General features: G+C 50.2%; 1 protein-coding gene across 1 annotated transcript; it reads right to left on the bottom strand.

The window, feature by feature from the left end:
• Nucleotides 1–7,059: 7,059 nt before the first annotated feature.
• On the bottom strand, nt 7,060–12,969 carry LOC140407319 (uncharacterized). Its single transcript, XM_072494906.1, has 2 exons — nt 12,262–12,969; nt 7,060–8,665 (listed from the first exon to the last, which is right to left on the bottom strand). Exon 2 carries the CDS (start codon nt 8,338–8,340, stop codon nt 7,306–7,308), a length of 1,035 nt encoding a protein of 344 aa, XP_072351007.1. The 5' UTR covers nt 8,341–8,665; nt 12,262–12,969; the 3' UTR covers nt 7,060–7,305.
• Between the last annotated feature and the right edge of the window lie 7,939 nt (nt 12,970–20,908).

Genomic DNA, 20,908 nt, shown 5'->3' with positions numbered 1-20,908 from the left:
AATCTCCTCCCCCAGCTCCTCCTCCCACTTGCCCTTCAACTCCTCTACCGAAGCCTCCTCCTCTTCTTTCATCTCCTGAAATATCGCCAAAACCTTGCCCTCTCCAACCCATGCACCCGAAATCACCCGGTCCTGGATCCTCTGTGCCGGGAGCAATGGGAATTCCCTCACCTGCTGCCTCACAAACGCCCTCACTTGCATATACCTGAACGCATTTCCCGGGGGTAGCCCAAACCTCTCCTCCAGCGCCCCTAGGCTCGCAAACGTCCCATCTATAAACAGGTCCCCCATCCTTCTGATCCCTGCCTGATGCCAGCTCCGAAACCCCCCCGTCATTCCTTCCTGGGACGAACCGATGGTTCTCCCGGATCAGGGACCACACCGAGGCTCCCATCTCACCCCTATGTCATCTCCACTGCCCCCAGATCTTTAGCGTTGCAGCCACCACCAGACTTGTGGTGTACCTTGTCGGCGAGAGCGGCAGCGGTGCCGTCACCAGCACCCTCAGGCTCGTGCCTTTACAGGACGCCATCTCCAACCTCTTCCATGCCGCCCCCCTCTCCCTCTATTACCCACTTACGGATCATCGCCACGTTGGCTGCCCAACAATAGCCAAACAAATTTGGCAGCGCCAACCCTCCCCTGTCCTTGCTACGCTTCAGAAACACCCTCTTTACCCTCGGGGTCTTATTTGCCCACACAAAACCCATGATGCTCCTACCTACCCGCTTAAAAAAGGCCTTGGTAATCATAATAGGAAGGCACTGGAACACAAAAAGAAACCTCGGGAGGACCATCATTTTAATCGGCTGTACCCTGCCCGCTAGCGAGAGTGGCAACACATCCCATCTTTTGAAGTCCTCCTCCATCTGCTCCACCAACCGCGCCAAATTAAGTTTGTGCAGGGCCCCCTAGCTACCTGGATCCCCAGGTATTGAAAGTTCCTTTCCGCCCTTTCCCTCTTCCTTGGTCCCCTGGATGCACCACAAAGAGCTCACTTTTCTCTACATTGAGCTTATAGCCCGAGAAGTCCCAAAACTCCCTTAGGATCCGCATGACCTCCACCATCCCCTCCACTGGATCTGCCACGTACAGCAACAGGTCGTCCGCATACAACGACACCCGATGCTCCTCTCCCCCTCGGACCACCCCCCTCCATTTCCTGGACTCCCTTAATGCCATGGCCAAAGGCTCAATTGCTAATGCAAACAACAGGGGGGACAGGGGGCACCCCTGTCTTGCCCCTCGGTACATGCGAAAATACTCCGACCTCCGCCGATTCGTAGCCACACTCGCCACCGGGGCTCTATATAGGAGCCTAACCCAACTGATAAACCCCTCCCCAAACCCAAACCCAGGAACCCTTCCCAGAGATACTCCCACTCCACCCGGTCAAAGGCCTTCTCCGCGTCCATAGCTGCCCCTATCTGTACCTCTCCCTCCACCGATGGCATCATAATCACGTTTAGGAGCCTCCGCACATTGGTGTTTAACTGCCTGCCCTTTACAAATCCCGTCTGGTCCTCATGGATCACCCCCGGAACACAGTCCTCAATCCTCGCAGCCAACACTTTTGCCAGCAACTTAGCATCCACATTACGGAGCGAAATCGGCCTATGCGACCCGCATTGCAGTGGGTCCTTCTGCCGCTTCAGTATCAGCGAGATCAGCACCCCGGACATTGTCGGGGGCAGGGTCCACCCCCCCTTGCCTCATTGAAAGTCCTCACTAACAACGGGCCTAACAGGTCCACATACTTCCTATAAAACGCAACCGGGAACCCATCTGGCCCCGGGGCCTTCCCCGCCTGCATGCTCCCCAGTCCTTTAACCAGCTCCTCCAATCCAATTGGTGCCCCTAAACCAGCCACCTCCTGCTCCTCCACCCTCGGGAACCTCAGTTGATCTAAAAACCGTCGCATTCCCTCTTCCCCCGCTGGGGGCTGAGATCTGTGCAGCTCCTCAAAAAGTCCGTAAATACCTCATTTACTCTCACCGCGCTCCGCACCGTATTCCCCCTGCTATCCTTGACTCCACCTATCTCCCTTGCTGCCATCCTCTTACGGAGCTGATGTGCCAGCATCCGGCTCGCCTTCTCCCCATACTCGTACACCGCCCCGTGCTTTCCTCCACTGTGCCTCTGCCTTCCCTGTGGTCAACAGGTCGAATTCCGTCTGGAGGCTTCGCCGCTCCCTAAGTAGTCCCACCTCGGGGGTCTCTGCATATCTCCTGTCCACCCTTAAGATCTCGCCCACTAACCTCTCCCTTTCCCTGCCATCTCTCTTCTCCCTGTGAGCCCTTATGGAGATCAACTCTCCCCTAACCACTGCCTTCAACGCCTCCCAGACCACCCCCACCTGCACCTCTCCGTTGTCATTTGCCTCCAAGTATCTCTCGATACACCCCCGTACCCTCCCGCACACCTCCTCATCCGCCAGTAATCACACATCAAGACGCCACAGTGGGCGTTGGTCCATCTCCTCTCCTAACTCCAGCTCCACCCAGTGCGGGGCGTGGTGTGAGATGGCTATGGCCGAGTACTCCGTTCCCCCCACTTTCGGGATCAGCGCCCTACTCAAAACAAAAAATCTATCCGGGAATAGGCTCTGTGTACGTGAGAAAAAAAAGGAAAATTCCCAGGCCAGGGGTCTGGCAAATCTCCACGTATCTACTCCCCCCCCCCCCAATCTGGTCCATAAACCCACTATGCACCTTGGCCGCAGCCGGCCTCTTCCCAGTCTTAGATCTGGAGCGATCTAATGCTGGGTCCAACACCGTGTTGAAGTCCCGTCCCCCCCCCCCCCCCCATTATCAAGCTTCCTGCCTCCAGGTCCAGAATCCGCCCCAACATGCACTTCATAAATCCGGCATCATCCCAGTTTCGGGGCGTATACGTTTACCAATACCACCCCACCCCCTGCAACCTACCGCTCACCATCACGTATCGACCTCCATTGTCCACTACAATATTCTTGGCCTCAAACGACACCCACTTCCCTACCAGTATTGCCACCCCTCTGTTCTTTGCATCCAGCCCCGAATGGAATACCTGTCCCACCCATCCCTTTCTCAACCTGACCTGGTCTGCCGCCTTCAAATGTGTCTCCTGAAGCATGACCACGTCTGCCTTCAGTCCCTTTAAGTGCGCGAACACTCGGGCCCTCTTAACCGGCCCATTCAGGCCCCTCACATTCCAAGTTATCAGCCGGATTGGGGGGCTTCCCAACCGCCCCCCTCCCCCCGGCCGACTAGCCATCTCCTTTTCTAGGCCAGTCCCGTGCCCGCGCCTCCCGCACCCTCCAGTCCCCCAGACGGCGGACCCTCGTCCCGACCACCTCTTCTGTTTCCAGTTCCCATTGGCCAATGCAGCAGCAACCCTGTACCCCCCTCCCCCGCTAGATCCATATCTAGCTTTTTCTCCCCCCATAACACTCACGTAAGTCAGCTGACTCCTGCTGACCCCCCCCCCCCGCCCCATGTGTAGGGATACCCCCTCCTCCCCATCAATCAGTGTGCGCTCCTCCACCCCCCCCCCGTCCTTCCCTCGCGTGGGAAAAAGCCCGCGCTTTCCTGAGCCTGCCCCGCCCCCTCTGGCGCAGCTCATTTTGCGGCCTTATCTCAATTCTCCCATCCTTGGGCCTCCCCTCCCTCCTGCGCCGGCGCCCACTCTCTCTCGCAGTCACCCCATCAGATCCCTTCCCCCATCCCCATCCATCACCCAACCAATGGAACATTCCCTACACATAGTTAAAACCCTATATACAGCAGACATCCCCCCCACAACCACAAACCCTCAGTTTGAGTCCAACTTTTCAGTTTGTATAAAGGTCCAAGCCTCCTCGGCGTTTCAAAATAGTGGTGCCGATCTTGAAATGTGACCCACAATCGTGCTGGCTGCAGCATACCGAACTTCACCCCCTTCCGATGGAGCACCGCCTTGGCCCGATTAAAACCAGCTCTCTTCTTTGCCACCTCTGCGCTCCAGTCCTGGTAGATTCGGATCTCCCTATTCTCCCACCTGCTGCTTCGCTCTTTCTTGGCCCATCTCAGGACACACTCTCTGTCCATGAAGCAGTGAAATCTCACCACTACCGCTCCAGGGGACTCGGGAAGGCCCGCGCTCCCATCAGCGAATTGAGCTTCGTGCTCACATATGCCCCGGCATCGGCCCCCTCCACTCCTTCAGGGAGACCCAGAATCCGAAGATTCTTCCTCCTCGACCTGTTCTCCAGGTCCTCAAATTTTTCCGCCCACCTCTTGTGCAGCGCCTCGTGTGCCTCCACCTTCACCGCCAGGGCCAAGATCTCATCCTCGTTCTCCGAGGCTTTTTGCCGCACCTCCCGGATCGCCGCCCCTTGGGCCTTCTGGGTCTCCACTAACTTCTCGATCACCGTCTTCATTGGTGCCAGCATTTCTTTCTTCAGCTCCTCAAAACAGCGTTTGAGAAACCCCTGCTGCTCCTGCGACCACTGCGCCCACGCTGCTTGATCTCCACCCATCGCCATCTTGTTTTTCCTCCCTCGCACTTTTTGCTGCTCCAAGAACCCTTTTTTGACCGCTCCACTCCTGGTCCAATCCATATACTGTCGGGGGGACCTTGCTATCACCTTCCCACACTGGAAGTCATCGAACAATTGCCGTTGGGGCTCATCTGGAGCGCCCAAAAGTCCGTTCCCGGCGGGAGCTGCCGAACGTATGACCTACCTAGGCATAGCCGCAACCGGAAGTCCTCAGCCGGGAACTTATTAAATGGTGGAGTAGGCTCGAGGGGCCGAGTGGCCTACCTCTGCTCCTAATTCGTATGTTATCACATCCTTTATAATAGATTGTAGCATTTTCCCTCCTGCTGATGTCAGGTTAATGGGTCTGTGGTTCCCCATTTTCTCTCTCTCTCCTTAAATATTGGTGTGGAGATGCCGGCGTTGGACTGGGTGAGCACAGTACGAAGTCTTACAACACCAGGTTAAAGTCCAACAGGTTTGTTTCGATGTCACTAGCTTTCGGAGCGCTGCTCCTTCCTCAGGTGAATGAAGAGGTATGTTCCAGAAACATATATATAGACAAATTCAAAGTTCCCAAACAATGCTTGGAATGCGACCATTAGCAGGTGATTAAATCTTTACAGATCTTTACAGATGGTCGCATTCCAAGCACTGTTTGGCATCTTTGAACTTGTCTATATATATGTTTCTGGAACAGACCTCTTCATTCATCTGAGGAAGGAGCAGCGCTCCGAAAGCTAGTGACATCGAAACAAACCTGTTGGACTTTAACCTGGTGTTGTAAGACTTCGTACTTAAATATTGGGGTTACATTTACCACCTTCCAATCTGCAGGAACCATTCCAGAATCTATAGAATTGTGAAAGATGATCACCAATGTATCCACTATCTCTACAGCCGCCTCTTTCAACACTCTGGGATGTAGAGCAGCAGCTTTTGAGGATTTATTAACTTTCAATCCCATTAATTTCTCCAGTACTGCCTTTTCACTAACACTAATCTCTTGCAGTTCCTCGTGCTCACTACTCCCTTGGTTCTCTCGTGTTTTAGGACAATTTCTGTATCTTTCTCCATGAAGACAAACACACACACTGTTTAGTTTCCCTGCCATTTCCTTATTCCCCATTATAACCTCTCCTGTCTCTGCCTGGAATGGACCCACATTGGTCTTTGCTAATCTTTTCCTTTTCACATTCCTATCGGAGCTTTTCCAGTTCTCCCCTGTTTGCTCTCATATTCTATTTTCTCTGCATCAGTTTCTTGTTCCTCCTTTGCTGAATTCTAAAACAAGTTCCCAATCCTCAGGCTCACGACTATTTGGGCCACGTTATGAGTCTCCTCTGTTGACCTAATTGAATCTTCAACTTTTCTTGTTCGCCACGATAGCTTCGCTTTTGCTTCTAAAAGGAATCTATATTTTATGTAAATAAAATGCGAGTGGTTGCCTGTCTATTGTCTATCGTCATACAAAGAACAACAAAGAACAAAGGACAGTACAGCACAGGAACAGGCCCTTCGGCCCACCAAGCCTGCTCGGATCATGATGTCTGTCTAAACTAAAACCTTCAGTGCTTCCAGGGTCTGTATCCGTCTATTCCCATCCTATTCATGTATTCATCAAGATGCCTCTTAAACGTCACTATCGTACCTGCTTCCACCACCTCCTCCGGCAGCGAGTTCCAGGCACTCACCACTCTCTGTGTAAAAAACGTCCCTTGCACATCACGGCTAATCTTTGCCCATATGTCACCTAGTAATTGATTTTTGCCCCTCGCACCTTAAACCTATGTCGCCTGGTAATTCACTTTTCCAACCTAGGAAAAAGCTTCTGACTATCAACTCTGTCTGTGCCACTCATAATTTTGTAAACTTTTATCAGGTCGTCCCTCAACCTCCGTCGCTCTAGTGAAAACAATCCGAGTTTATCCAACCTCTCCTGACAGCTAATACCCTCCAGGCCAGGAAACATCCTGGTAAACCTCCTCTGTACTCTCTCCAAAGCCTCCACATCCTTTAGGTAATGTGGTGACCAGAATTGTCGGCAATATTCCACGTGTGGCCTAACTAAGGTTCTGTACAGCTGCAGCATGACTTGCCAATTTTTATACTCAATGCCCCGATCAATGAAGACAAGCATGCCGTCTGCCTTCTTAGCTCCTTATCCACCTGCGTTGCCACTTTCAGTGATATGCTTATTGTAATTTCCCAATCTACCACAGACAACTTGCTCCTCATACCCTGACAGTTTCCTTCTGCGAGAAACACCCAGATAAACTAGACAAAAGAACCATGTAACCACCATAGCCCATCTTCATGGCAACATAGCTGCTTTGGGAACTAAATATCTTCCAACGTGCAAACACCTTTTCATTCTGAGCCCCTCGTCAAACTTGAAACCAGGTAATCGCAACTAGCCTCAAAAATGGTCAGCCCACCGGAGGCAGAGATGTTAGACCGGCCAGTCCGGCAGAAAGAAACCCTCCAATCATCACCATTCACCAGATGTCAGAATGAACAAAATGCAGTCCTGGATGTCAGTGAGAGCAGAAACAATCACAACGGAGCCAACATCTGTAATTTATTGTGAACTTGTTGGAGTCACAACAGGTGAGATGAATCACAAACCCCCTCCCCACATTGAGAGCAGATGAATGGTCTCTCCCCAGAATTAACTCGCGAGTGTCTCCGGAGTTGGGATGGATCATTGAATGTCTCCCCTGCTCAGAGCAGGAGAATGGCTTCTTCCAGGTGTGAACTCGCTAGTGTTCCTGCAGGGCGTATAGATATCTGAATCCCTTCTCTCACTAAGAGCAAGTTAATGCCTTCTCCCCAGTGTGAACTCGCTGGTGGCTCCGCAGGTTGGATAACCGAGTGAATCCCTTCTCACACTGAGAGCAGGTGAACGGCCTCTCCCCAGTGTGAACCCGCTGGTGTGCCAGCAGGCTCGATGAAGTAGTGAATCCCTTCTCACACTGAGAGCAGGTGAACGGCCTCTCCCCAGTGTGAACTCGCTGGTGTCTCCGCAGGTCGGATGATAGGATGAATCCCTTCTCACACTGAGAGCAGGTGAACGGCCTCACCCCAGTGTGAACTCGCTGGTGTCTCAGCAGGTCGGATGATAGGATGAATCTCTTTTCACACTGAGAGCAGGTGAACGGCCTCTCCCCAGTGTGAACACGCTGATGTCTCCGCAGGTCGGATGATAGGATGAATCTCTTTTCACACTGAGAGCAGGTGAACGGCCTCTCCCCAGTGTGAACACGCTGATGTCTCCGCAGGCTGGATAACTCAGTGAATCCCTTCTCACACTGAGAGCAGGTGAACGGCCTCTCCCCAGTGTGAACTCGCTGATGTCTCCGCAGGCTGGATAAGTCAGTGAATCCCTTCTCACACTGAGAGCAGGTGAACGGCCTCTCCCCAGTGTGAACCTGCTGGTGTCTCCGCAAGCCGGATAACTGAGTGAATCCTTTCTGACACTGAGAGCAGGTGAACGGCCTCTCCCCAGTGTGAACTCGCTGATGTCTCCGCAGGCTGGATAACTCAGTGAATCCCGTTTCACACTGGGAGCAGGTGAACAGCCTCTCCCCAGTGTGAACTAGCTGGTGTCTCCACAGCCTCGATGAAGTAGTGAATCCCTTCTCACACTGAGAGCAGGTGAACGGCCTCTCCCCAGTGTGAACTCGCTGATGTATTCGCAGGATGGATGAAGCAACGAATCCCTTGCCACACACAGAGCAGATGAACGGCCTCTCCCCAGTGTGAATGCGCCGATGAGCTTCCAGCTGAGATGGGGCCCTGAATCCCTTCCCACAGTCCCCACATTTCCACGGTTTCTCCATATTTTGGGTCTCCTCGTGCCCCTCCAGGTTTGTCGATCAGTTGAAGCCTCGTCCACACACAGAACACGTGTAACGTCTCTCCCGCTGTGAATGGTGTGATGTTTTTTCAGGCTGCGTAACTGTTTCAAACTCTTTCCACAGTCAGTTCTCTGGAACACTCTCACTCGGGTGTGTGTGTCTCGGGGCTTTTCCAGTCAGAATGATGTTTTGAAGCTGACTGAAAAGAAAAAAATGTCTCCTTCTCGATTCAAAGTCCGGTGATACTCCGTCAGATCGAGACGTGACATTTGAGATTTCTGTCTGTAATTCCTCCTCTTCTAATATCCTGTAAAAACAATTTACAAAAGTTACTTTTCTTCCCCTCATTTTGGAGAAGGTATCCTGAGGGTAACGACAGTCTGGCCGTGGGGTTAATCCTCCGGGTCCTCAGTCTTATTGAGGAATGTCCCCTTGGATCTATTGTGGTGGTGATTCTTTTGTATTTTTGTTATTATGGGAGGGTTTATGTGTTGTTGACTTTATCCTACTCTGGTACAGACGGGGCTTTTATCTGTGAAAGGAGCAGTTTGGGGAAACTTTGGTAAAGTGAGTTGGAGGAGGGGGTAATGACGCACGCCCGATTGTGGTGTGAAAATCTGTTCCTGTTCTCTCTGTCGCCTAACTAATGGCGGCAGTTAATCTGCAAATTTTCTCAGGGAATGTACGGGGTATCCATCACCCTATCAGAAGGAAAAATATCCTCTCCTTTCTAAAGGAGAAAGTCGACATAGCTTTATTACAGGAAACTCATCTGGATTATGAGGAACACTTTAAATTGAGGTGGGATTGGATGGGGCAGTTTTTTTCGCCTCTTTTTCATCCAGTAACAGACTTGTGGCAATGCTTATTATACTATCCAAGCAGTCAGGGTAACTCTGCCGATTACAATGTGCATGTTCAATTTCCTTTGTGCCAGTCCCCTATTTCCCGTCCCTCCCCTCCGCCCCCTTCACTCGTCTTTTCCTGGACCCTTCACTGTACAATGGGAGTTATCTATTATTTACAAGTGGTCGGTACCCTCCCCCCCCCCCCCCCCCCCATTGATGGGCCTCCCCCCTTCCACCCCGCGCACTCCCTGTCCTGTTTTAAACCTTCCCTTGGGGGTTCCTCTTCTTGTGTTTTTGTTCTAGGCTCTCGGTGTCAGTTGGTTTCTGGTTCTCCCTCCTTGTCCCAGTAGCCCCCCCACCCCATTTTCCAGCCTGCTCCCTGTGATCCCGTTGGCCCTCATACGCCCACCTCCCTCCCCAGTGTTCCATTGGCCGCTGGCTTCAAACAGGTCCTGGAACAAGTTGGTGAACGGCCTCCACACTTTGTGGGAACCGTCCTCTGACCCTCGGACGGTGAACTTGATCTTCTCCAGGTGGAGAAATTCCGATAGGTCTGCCAGCCAGTCTGAGCTGTGGGTGGTGCTGCTGATCGCCAGCCGAGCAGGATTCTCCATTGGCCGATTAGAGAACCAAAGGCAAGGGCGTCCAGCCTCTTCCCCATGAATAGTTCTGGCTGGTCCAATACCCTGAAGACTGCCATTTGTGGGCACGGCTCCACCCTCATAACCATGGACATTGCCTCTAAATAGGCTGTCCAGAATTCGACAGGTCTGGGGCATACTCAGAACATGTGGGCATGGTTTGCCGGGCCCCGCTGGCACCATTCACATTTGTCCTCCATCTCCGAGAAGAACCTGCTCATTCGGGTTCTTGTCAGGTATGTTCTGTGCACAACATTCAGCTGCATGAAGCTTAGCCTTGCATAGGAGAAGGTGGAGTTGGTCCAATGCTTCGCTCCAGAGTCCTCACCCTATTTACGTCCCTCGCTCTTCCGCCCATTTTTCCTGGGTTTTGTCAAGTAAAGAGCGCATCCTGATGAAGAGTTGTCCGTGCAGGTCCCCACAGTTTCCCTTCCCCAGTCTGTCTGCGTCCAGTAGCTCCTCTTGCATTGTGCTTCTCAGGGTTCCTGGGTATGCTGGTGTCTCCTTGCGGAGAAAGTTTTTGACCTGGAGCTCATCCCTGTTTGGTCGGTCCAGTCTCTCCATCAGCTCCTCTAAGGTCGCTAGTCTATTTCCCGTGTAAAAGTCCCTAACCATCAGTGTTCCCCCGTCCTGTCTCCACCTCTTGAAGGTGGTGTCGAGAATGGCTGGTGCAAACCTATGGTTGCCGCAGATGGGGGCCATGATGGACACATCGGTCAGACTGAAATGCTGCCACATCTGGTTCCAGGTTTTTGGGGTAGCTGCCACCACTGGACTGGTGCTGGCGGGGATGGGAGTGTTGCCGTGACAAGGGCCCGGAGGATCATTCCTGTACGCGAGGACTCGTCCATCATCAACCATTCCATGTCAGGGTCCTTTACCCATCTCCTCACTCTTTCGGCCGTGGCTGCCCAGTGATAGTATTGCAAGTTCGGGAGGGCCAGGCCTCCCATGTTTCTTCTCCATTGTAGTACTGTTTTAGGGATTTTTGAATTCTTGCCCCTCCGCACAAACGCCATAATCACCTTATCTATTGAATGGAAAAAGGCCTTGGGGATGTAGATCGGTAAGGATCTAAACAGGAAGAGGAACCTGGGCAGTACGTTCATCTTGACCATCTGCATCCTCCCCGCCAGGGAAAGCAGGAATCCATCCCATCTCTGTGGGTCGTTCTGGTCAGCTTCCACTTGTGGATCCGTGTCCACTCGTGGGAAATCTGGATCTCCAGGTAGCGGAATTTGTTTTGGGCTATTTTAACTGGGAGGCCCTCCAGCTCTGCCCCTCCCCCTCACCGGGAAATCTTTGTTCTTGCCCAGGTTGAGTTTGTAGCCCAAGAAGATTCCGAACTCTCTCTGGGGGGGGGGGGGGGGGGGGGGGGGCGGGGGGGAGTATTGCGTACAGTTCTGGTCACCTCATTATAGGAAGGACGTGGAAGCTTTGGAGCGGGTGCAGAGGAGATTTACCAGGATGTTGCCTGGTATGGAGGGAAAATCTTATGAGGAAAGGCTGATGGACTTGAGGTTGTTTTCGTTAAGAGCGAAGAAGGTTAAGAGGAGTCTTAATAGAGGCATACAAAATGATCAGGGGGTTAGATAGGGTGGACAGTGTGAGCTTTCTCCCGCGGATCCAGAAACATCACCATTTCTCACCTTATGATGGAAGGGTGATCATTGATGAAGCAGCTGAAGATGGTTGGGCCGAGGATACTGCCCTGAGGAACTCCTGCAGTGATGTCCTGGAGCTGAGATGACTGACCTCCAATCACCACAACCATCTTCCTTTGTACCAGGTATAAATCCAACCAGTGGAGAGTTATCCCCTGATTCCCATTGACTCCAGTTTAGCTGGGGCTCCTTGATGCCATACTCAGTCAAATGCTGCCTTGATGTCAAGGGGAGTCACTCTCACCTCATTTCTGGCATTCAGCTCTTTTGTCCAAGTTTGAACCAAGGCTGTAATGAGGTCAGGAGCTGAGTGGCCCTGGCGGAACCCAAACTGAGCGTCCAGGAGCAGGTTATTGCAGAATAAGTGCCACTTAATAGGACCTTTGATGACCCCTTCCATTACTTTGCTGATGATGGAGAGTATTCCTACTGAGAAGTAATTGGCTGAGTTGGATTTAGCCTGTTTACTGACCCCTTAAATGTTAGCCATGTCCTGGGGAAACCAGCCCTTTAATTGTGAACATTAGGAAAGAGATCGTCCTTTTAGCCAGACAAATAAATGTGTCAAGCTGAGGGAGCAAAGGATGTCAATGTCTTTGAGAGAGAGAGAGAGAGACCTGGGCCAAGCTTTGCAGAGTCTGCACCCTCCCTGGATTCACTTCCTTTCCCTTCAGTTGCTGCAAGTCACCAATTGAAGGTCAGAATGAGAAAAGAAATGGAAAGGAGGAGGAAATAAAGTGTTTTACTCACAGATGTTGGAGACAGGAGTCTGTGTGCAGCTCAAACTTATTCAGGGTTGGGAGAACAACAGCTTTGCTCGGCAGAAACCACCATGTGCAGCTTTCGCATCGAGACAATGGGGGAGCTTTGATTGGCGGAGGGGCAGTGTCTTTCCGGTCCTCCAACTCTTCCCATTGGTCAACACCTGAGAGGTAAGGTCAGCGGAAGTGAGCTCCCCTACGCATGCGCAGCAGTCCCTCTCCCTGAGACGTGCGCAGTCCCGGATCAGGGAAGGGGGAGATCACCGAAGGCCGGAACTGTCAGCTGGTTGCTGGAAACCGTCTCGAGGATGTGTTGGGGGAGACGGAACAGAGGGTGGGGGCGGTGCTCGCGTGTCCGCGCGCCAGCGTGTGCGCACTAATGCAGTGACGTCACCGCGGAGCGAGTGGATTCCTATTGGCTGATTTAGAGGATGAGCACCTTTGTGATGTCACAATGTGGAGGTTGAACAATTGGTTTCAGACTAAAACGTCCTCCTCTGGGAAACATCTGGGAGCAAATCAATGTCTCCCCCTTTCAGAAGTTCATATGATATAAGAACAGTTAGGCCATTTGGCCCATCGAGTCTGCTCCGCCATTTGATCATCGCTGATCTCATCCTGGCCTTATCTCCACCGTCCTGAGAGTTCTTCAGAATCCTTCAACCCAATTAAAAATCTGTCTAACTTCTCCCTAAATTTACTCACTGTCCCAGCTCCTCCACACTCTGGGATCGTGAATTCCACAGATTCACAGCCCTTGGGAGAAGCAGCTTCTCTTCAACTCTGCTTTGAATAGGGCAGCACTGTGGCCCAATGGTTAGCACTGCTGCCTACGGCGCTGAGGATCTGGGTTCGATCCCGGCCCCGGGTCACTGTCTGTGTGGAATTTGCACTTTCTCCCCGTGTCTGTGTAGGTTTCACCCCCACAACCCAAAGATGTGCAGAGTAGGTGGATTGGTCACACTAAATTGCCCCTTAATTGGAAAAAAAAAATTGGGTACTCTTAAAAAAAATATTTTTTAATTTAAACTTTTGAATTTGCTACCGCTTATCGTAAGACTATTACCTCTCGTTCTGGAATGCCCCACAAGAGGTAGCAGCCGCTCCAAGTCTACTTTATCTTTCCATTTCTTTTCTCATTCTGAGGGGACAGTGGTGACTTGCAGCAGCTGAAGAGAAAGGAAGTGAATCCAGTCTGTATGTTCCACACGTTTTGAGTTCAGTAACATAGACATATTTCTGTCTGGCAGTCTGCATGGAGATTTTCAGGCCTCTCCAAGACGGGGAGCAGGGATCTGTCAGTCAGCCTGAATCAGCACCTTTAGAGAATTAGGAGGATGAATATTACAGCAGAGTGTTGGATGGAAACTAGAATTGCCTGTTCTCAATTTCCATTTGTACATTCCTTTTACTGGATATTAGATGAAGATTTGCAGAAAAAAACCTAACGCCACTTCAGGATTTGGAAGAGTCACTTGGTTTATCGGGACCTGAATATCATCAGGAGAACCATCACTGCAAAAGACACTTCTGGGGTTAAGGATTGCCAGTCAGGCAAAGGAACAGAATGGAAGTAAACACAGGAACGAAGAATCACATTGGGCTGGTTCCAGGAGAATTGAGTGATAACTTCAGCGACGTAACCATGGAGTGTGATTTTTGATTGTCTTAAAAGTAAAAGGGCTACACTCTATTTGTAGTTTAAGGGATACGTTCCCTATAAAAATAGTGTTTAGGCATTGTTGCTTCTAGTTTGTTGCAGTAAAGTCATAAAACCTGAAGTTTTTGTCTTATGACTCATTAATTTGTTCACTGGGTTTAGAATTTATCTTTTAAAATTCCTGATCTTTTCAGAGATCTTACACAGTTGGTTTTGAGTCACAAGTTTCAACTTCCCATTTAAGCCTCAGGCAACATGCTCTCTCTCTCCTGCTCATGTCAATGACAGCCCAGTAACAGAGCTGAAGGCTGGAGTTGCTGTGACCCCTTGTCAGAGCTGGAATCAGTCGAAAGAAGAACCATAGTTTCTGGTTGAGCTTTGTGTTAGCTGTCCAACCAGACTGACCATATATAAATAGCTAACCAGGTATTATGTTGTGATGAGGGTTTAGAAAGAGACCCTGGATAGACAAGTTCACTGAAGCTGTGGGCTTGTCAGCTGTACAATGAAACCAGGCATCAAACAGCCACAGACACCTGTAATATTGGACACTGGGTTTAATCCTGTTCTGTATTAAACAGACCTAGTTGATACTGGGTGATTGTGATATAGTTAATCTGACCCTTTGTTCATTCAATTTCAAAAGTGAATAACATTGATTCAAGTACAGTGACTACCTTGTCAATCTGTCAATAAACTGGCGTCAGTTCATGCAGATTCGTATCTGATCTCAATTCCATTACTTATTTTTGTTACTGACTAGACTGTCTCTCTCTTCTCTCCTCTCTCTCTCCTGCCTCTCTCAGTCTCTGGTGTTCCTCTCTCTCTCTGGTGCCTCTCACTCCCTCTGCTTCCTCTCTGTCTCTCTCAGCTGCCTCTCACTCTCTTCAGTGCTTAGGAAGGCAGGTGGGATAGTTTCCTTTGGTAGCCGAGGGCTGACATTATGAGAACAGGGAGATTGTGCTGGAACTGCATCAAACACCAGTTAGACCACAGCCATATTACAGGAAGGATGTGATCATCCGAGAGAGACTGCAGAGGAGATTTATTTATTTAAATTTAGTGTGCCCAATTAATTTTTTCCAATTAAGGGGCAATTTATTGTGGCCAATCGACCTACCCTGCACAACTTTGTGTTGTGGGGGCGAAACCCACGCAAACACGGGGAGAATGTGCAAACTCCACACGGACAGTGACCCAGAGTCGGGATCGAACCTGGGACCTAATGCTGTCCGTTGCAGAGAAGATTTATGATGATGTTACCAGGGATGGAGAATTTTAACTATGAGGAAAGTTTGGATCTCCCCAGTGTGAATTCGCCGGTATACAGTGAGTTGCTGAATCTAGTCCCACAGTGAGAGTACCTGAACGGTCTCATCAGTGTGAACAAGCTGATGGGACATCAGTTCACCGGACGTTGTATAGAATTTCCCACAGTTTAAACATTTGAAAGGTCTGTCTTTAATAATAATAATCTCTATTGTCACAAGTAAGCTCACATTAACATTGCAATGAAGTGAAAAGCCCCGAGTCGCCACATTCTGCCGTCTGTTCGGGTACACGGAGGGAGAATTCAGAATGTCCAAATTACCCAACAGCACGTTAGATAAACTTGGTCAGTTCTCACTGGAACAACGGAGGTTGAGAGGCGAGCTGATAGAGGTCTACAAGATTATGAGTGGTATGGACAGAGTGGATAGTCAGATGCTCTTTCCTCGGGTAAGAGAGTCAAGTACTCGGGGACATAGGTTTAAAGTGCGCGGGGAAAAGTTCAGAACAGATGTGCAAAGCAGGTTTTTTACACAGGGTGGGAAATATATGGAACGTGCTGCCTGGGGAGGTGGTGGGAGCCGGTACGGTAGCGGCATTTAAGGGACAACTAGATAAATATATGAATAGGGTGGGAATGGAAGGATATGGACTCCATAAGTGCAGACAGTTTTAGTTTAGGCAGGTACCATTATCGACCCAGGCTTGGAGGGCTGAAGGGCCTGTTCCTGTGGTGTATTGTTCTGGGTTTTTTTTGAAATTAGAGTTCCCAATTCATCTTTTGCAATTAAGGGGCAATTTAGCATGTTCAATCCACCTAACCTGCACATCTTTTGGGTAGTGGGGGTGACACCCACGCAAACACGGGGAGAATGTGCAAACTCCACACGGACAGTGACCCAGAGCTGGGATTGAACCTGGGACCTCGGTGCCGTGAGACTGCAGTGCTACCACTCGCCACCGTGCTGCTCTTGCATATTGTTCTATGTTCACCTCTTTCGGGACTTGTGGGAGGAAACCGGAGCACCCGGAGGAAACCCACGCAGACACGGGGAGAACGTGCAGACTCCGCACAGACAGTGACCCAAGCTGTGAATCGAACCTGGGACCCTGGCGCTATGAAGCAACAGTGCTACTGTATCACCCCAATATGATCCCACTAGTGTTTCAGCCAGGTGGACAAATCCCTTCCCACAATCAGATGAATGGCCTCTCCCCAGTGTGAATTCGCTGGTGGACAGTGAGTTTAGATGATCGCCTGAACCCAGCCCCGCAGTGAGAGCACCTGAACGGTCTATATGAATATATTGGTGGGACATCAGCTCCCAGGAGCCTTCATAACATTTCACATAGGCTGGGCATTTAAAAGGTCTCTCATCAGTGTAAACATGTTGATGGTACATCTGTTTTCCAGAGCTTTTAAAGCATTTCCCACAGTCTAGACATTTAAAAGGTATTTTGTCAGTGTGAACTCGCTGTTGTCTCAGCAGGGTGGATATATGAGTGAATCCCTTCCCACACTCAGTACAGGCAAATGGTCTCTCCCCGGTGTGAACTCGCTACTGTTTCAGCCACTTGGATGAATCAGTCAATCCTTTTCCACACACACAGCAGGTGAACAACTTCTCTCCAGTGTGAACCCGCTGTTGTGTCAGCAAGTTTGATGACCAAGTAGATCCCTTCCCACACACGGAGCAGATGAATGGTCTCTCCCCAGTGTGAGTGTGTCGATGAGTTTCCAGCTCAGACGGGAAACCAAATGCCGCCTCACAATCCCCACATTTTCACGGTTTCGCGACAGTGTGAATGCGCTTGTGTCTTGACAGGCCAGAAGTTTAGTTGAAACCTCGTCCACACACACAACACATGTATGGTTTCTCTCCACTGTGAACGGTGTTTTTTCCTTCCATGTGAATCGATGGAATTCCCTGCCCAGTGAAGCAGTTGAGGCTCCTTCATTAAATGTTTTCAAGATAAAGACAGATAGTTTTTTGAAGAATAAAAGAATAAAGGGTTATGGTGTTCTGGCGGGAAAGTGGAGCTGAGTCGACAATACATCAGCCATGATCTCATTGAATGGCGGAGCAGGCTCAAAGGTCCAGGTGGCCTACTCCTGCTTCTAGTTCTTATATTCTTATTTTATGTTCAAAACCTGTTGATATTCAGTAACGATAACTTAAGCGACTCCGTCAGATCCTGATGTGATGTTTCCCAAATGCAAAGCTTCCCCTTCCAATATCCTGTGAAATCAGTTTAGACAGAAAAAAAGGAGTGAGGGAAAATCCAGAAAAACACAAAGGTGGATTGTGAAATTGAGCTGAAATCTGGTCATTTGTGAGGCCGGCACTAGGAAAAGGTAACCTTGAAAACTGCCAGATTTTCACAAAAGAACAACTGATTCACTGATGTAGTTCAGGGAAGGGAACCTTCCACAGGTCTGGGCCAGAAAAGTTTCAGGCCTCTGTGGGGGGAGGAGAGTGAGAAAAGATTGAGAGCAGAGGCGGAGAAGGAGAGGGAATTTCTCTTTCCAAAATCTAACCAGAACATTGACAGAATCTCCCAAACCCTCAACCTCCGCCTCCTTGAAGGACCAGGATATCGGGTCTGTGAACACCATCACATCCAGGTTCCCCTCCAAGGCACACACAGTTCTGACAGTAAGTAATGGGTGAGCAGAAACTTTCTCCACTTCAACATTGGGAAGACATTGCGTTCAGCCCCTGTAACAAACTCCTTTATTAGCCACTGACTCCATCCCTCACCCTGGTCATTGTTTTGAGATTGAGATTGAAAGAGATTGTCCAAATGGTTGGTGTGATATTTGACCCTATGACTTGCACCCAACCACATATTTACATCATCTTGAAGACTGGATTCCACCTCAGTAACATTGCCTGACTCCAGCCAAGGCTCAGAGCATCTGTTGCTAAAACTCTGATCTATTCCTTTGTTATCTCTGAGAGATCTATGCTCCTCGAATTGATACTTCCTGAGTATTCCTAATTTTATTTACTCTGTCTTAGGTGGCATCATCTGAAGGTGCCAAGACCACAAGACATTGTAAGGTGCACCTTGTACACCACCTTCAGTGGTATCAGCCCCAGCCTCGCACACAAAGTTGAGGCGTTTAGCCTCCGCAGCACACACCCTCCTCCAGTGCCACACCCAGCTTTTCCTCCCACTTCACCTTAACCCCTCCATGGACACCCCATCCTCCTCCAAAACCCTCCTGTAAATCACCGAGATGACACCACCCCCCCCTCCCCTCCCCTCCCCCTGTCCGTTGACAGCACCGCCTCCAACAGCGACGAGACAGGCACTATTCGGAAGGTCAGGAAGACCTTCCTTGCAAAGTCCAGCACCCGCATATACCTAAAACATTCTCCCCACGCCAACCCAAACATGTCAGTCAGCCCCTCAAAGCTCGTAAACTGCCCTTCCAGAAACAGGGATTCTATAATTCTAACTTTTAAAGAATATTTTAGAGTAGCCAATTATATTTCTTTTCCAATTAAGGGGCAATTTAGCGTGGCCAATCCACCCAACCAGCACATCTTTGGGTGTGAATATAATTCTAACTTAGGATGACCACTCGTGTGCCCTACTGAACTTAACTTTACCCCTTGCCATTGTCAGCAGTCCCTTCTTGGTGCAATATGTAGATAGTCCAACGAGGGAAGGGGCAGTACTGGATCTGGTATTGGGGAATGAGCCTGGACAGGTGGCTGAGGTTTCAGGAAGGGAACATTTTGGGAGTAGTGAGCATAATTCCATATGTTTTAGGGTACTTTCGCAACAGATTTTTGGGCACAAAAGGCAGGACGTCCCTTGAGGTAGTAGGATCCAGAGAGCAGGATTTACATCCTTTTCTTTCCTTCCCTGCTTCCACCCTGTCTCACATTAAGACACTGGGACTCAAAGGGTGACCCAGTTTGATGGACAGGTTGTCTCTATTCGAAACAATGGGGGACAAGCTCCACCCAGCTATGAAAATAATGCCCCCAGCGTGATGGCGGCTGCACATGCTCAGTGCTGCACATTGCCCCCAATAAAGATGGTGATCATTAACCGGGACGATTTAAGGGATCTTTGGCCCCGCTCAGTACAAATGCGATTGATGAGTTTTTGAGGGAGTTTGTAGATCACACAATCTGTATAGAAATCTTCCCGTCCACACGCCGGTTCCATCATACGCTCCGATCTGTGATTTTCCGCTTACAAATTACGGATCCGAGAAAAAAAGCATCCACCCCTCACCATTTCCCGCACTGCGCATGCTTCATTCACTGCCCCTCATTCGCTCCGATTGGTTGTAGGACCAGCCGCAACCGTTCGGTCCTCCAGTCCTGCCCCCTATTATTCGTGGTCCTGAGCCGCCGTCAATCATTCCCCTGGGCATTGTGATCTGGAGCATGCGCAGTGATGTTGCTGAGGTGAGACAGTAGCGCGCAGGTGCAATGCTATTGTTCGTCTGGAGGAGAGTCCTTTGTCCCGGGGAAGCAAAGTTAGCATCAGGCGGTGGGAGGGAGGATCCGCAAACCCTTCACAATCATTGTCAGCTCCCTGGTTTGCAGCTGCGGGGCTTCTCCCTCCTGCGAACAAGCCCAGGTTAACGGTCACCATCGAGCTTCAGCGACTGGAGGATGGTTCACATCAGAAGATGGGGGAGGGGGGACAATAAACAAGAGCTCACACCGCACTCAATTCAATGAGGACTCTGATCTCTGGAAAGGAAGGAAACCCTGGGAGGTGCGCAGGGAGGATTCACAAACACCCGCTGGGGGCCCCAACCCACCAAGAAGAACCCGCAGATCCTGATTTTGCAGCTCCCGGGGCTTGTTTGCTTCAGCTGCGGCTGTCTTGGTGAAACAACAGAGTGGGCGGGGCATCAGGATTCCAGTGACCAGGAGAGAAAATTACCGATTTATTCTCACTGCACAGAGGGACTTGAGAACTGAACCCAGCCAGAGTGGAGGGAGCGGGTAAACTGTAAGGAATGGAATTTTGAAGGTGGTTTGAAAGATTTGGCAGACTGACAAACTCTCATGGTGAAAATTAAAGGTAAGCCTGCATGGGTCTGTGTGAAGAGGTGGGCGGTGTTGGGTGGGCTGCTGACAGAAATGTGAGGCCAGGGAGGGGGTGGTTGGCTGCCAGAATGGTTGGAACAGAGTTCTACATAGGTCCAGTTGACGAGTCAGACACCCAAGCAGCAAATCTCAGTGGATTCAAATATGGCCCATAAAATGTGGGCTGGTTTGTCACCCTGGGGTTTGGATTCCAGCATAGGGAGGAAGGAGAATGGATGTGATGAGGATTTACTGTTTCACAGAAAGAAGTGCAGAAAACCTGTTCCATACAAACGAGAATTGTCTGTCCTTCATTTTTATTCAGTATTGACAATGATGATGTTCATAAACTCTTTTTATGGGAAATTTGAAATTTACAGGTGTGAAATCGTCCAACCTGGAGAGACACAAGGACATCCACACCATAGACAAACCATGGAAATGTGGGGCCTGTGGGAAGGCATTCATATCTCCATCCCAACTGGAAACTCATCTGCGTAGTCACTCAGGGGAGAGACCTTTCACCTGCTCCATGTGTGGGAAACAGTTTAATCGATTGTTCAACCTTCGCACACACCAGCGAATTCACACTGGAGAGCGGCCATTCATCTGCTCTGTGTGTATGAAGGGATTCAGCAGTT

This window comes from Scyliorhinus torazame, unplaced genomic scaffold (assembly GCF_047496885.1).
Source record: "Scyliorhinus torazame isolate Kashiwa2021f unplaced genomic scaffold, sScyTor2.1 scaffold_1457, whole genome shotgun sequence".
NCBI classification, from domain to species: domain Eukaryota; kingdom Metazoa; phylum Chordata; class Chondrichthyes; order Carcharhiniformes; family Scyliorhinidae; genus Scyliorhinus; species Scyliorhinus torazame.
The sequence above is the reverse complement of the archived record's forward strand: the minus strand, read 5'-3'. Positions and strand labels throughout refer to the sequence as shown.

Coding starts and splice junctions, on each gene's coding strand:
- LOC140407319 (XM_072494906.1), bottom strand. CDS start 8,340: ATGGAGAAACCGTGGAAATGTGGGGACTGTGGGAAGGGATTCAGGGCC.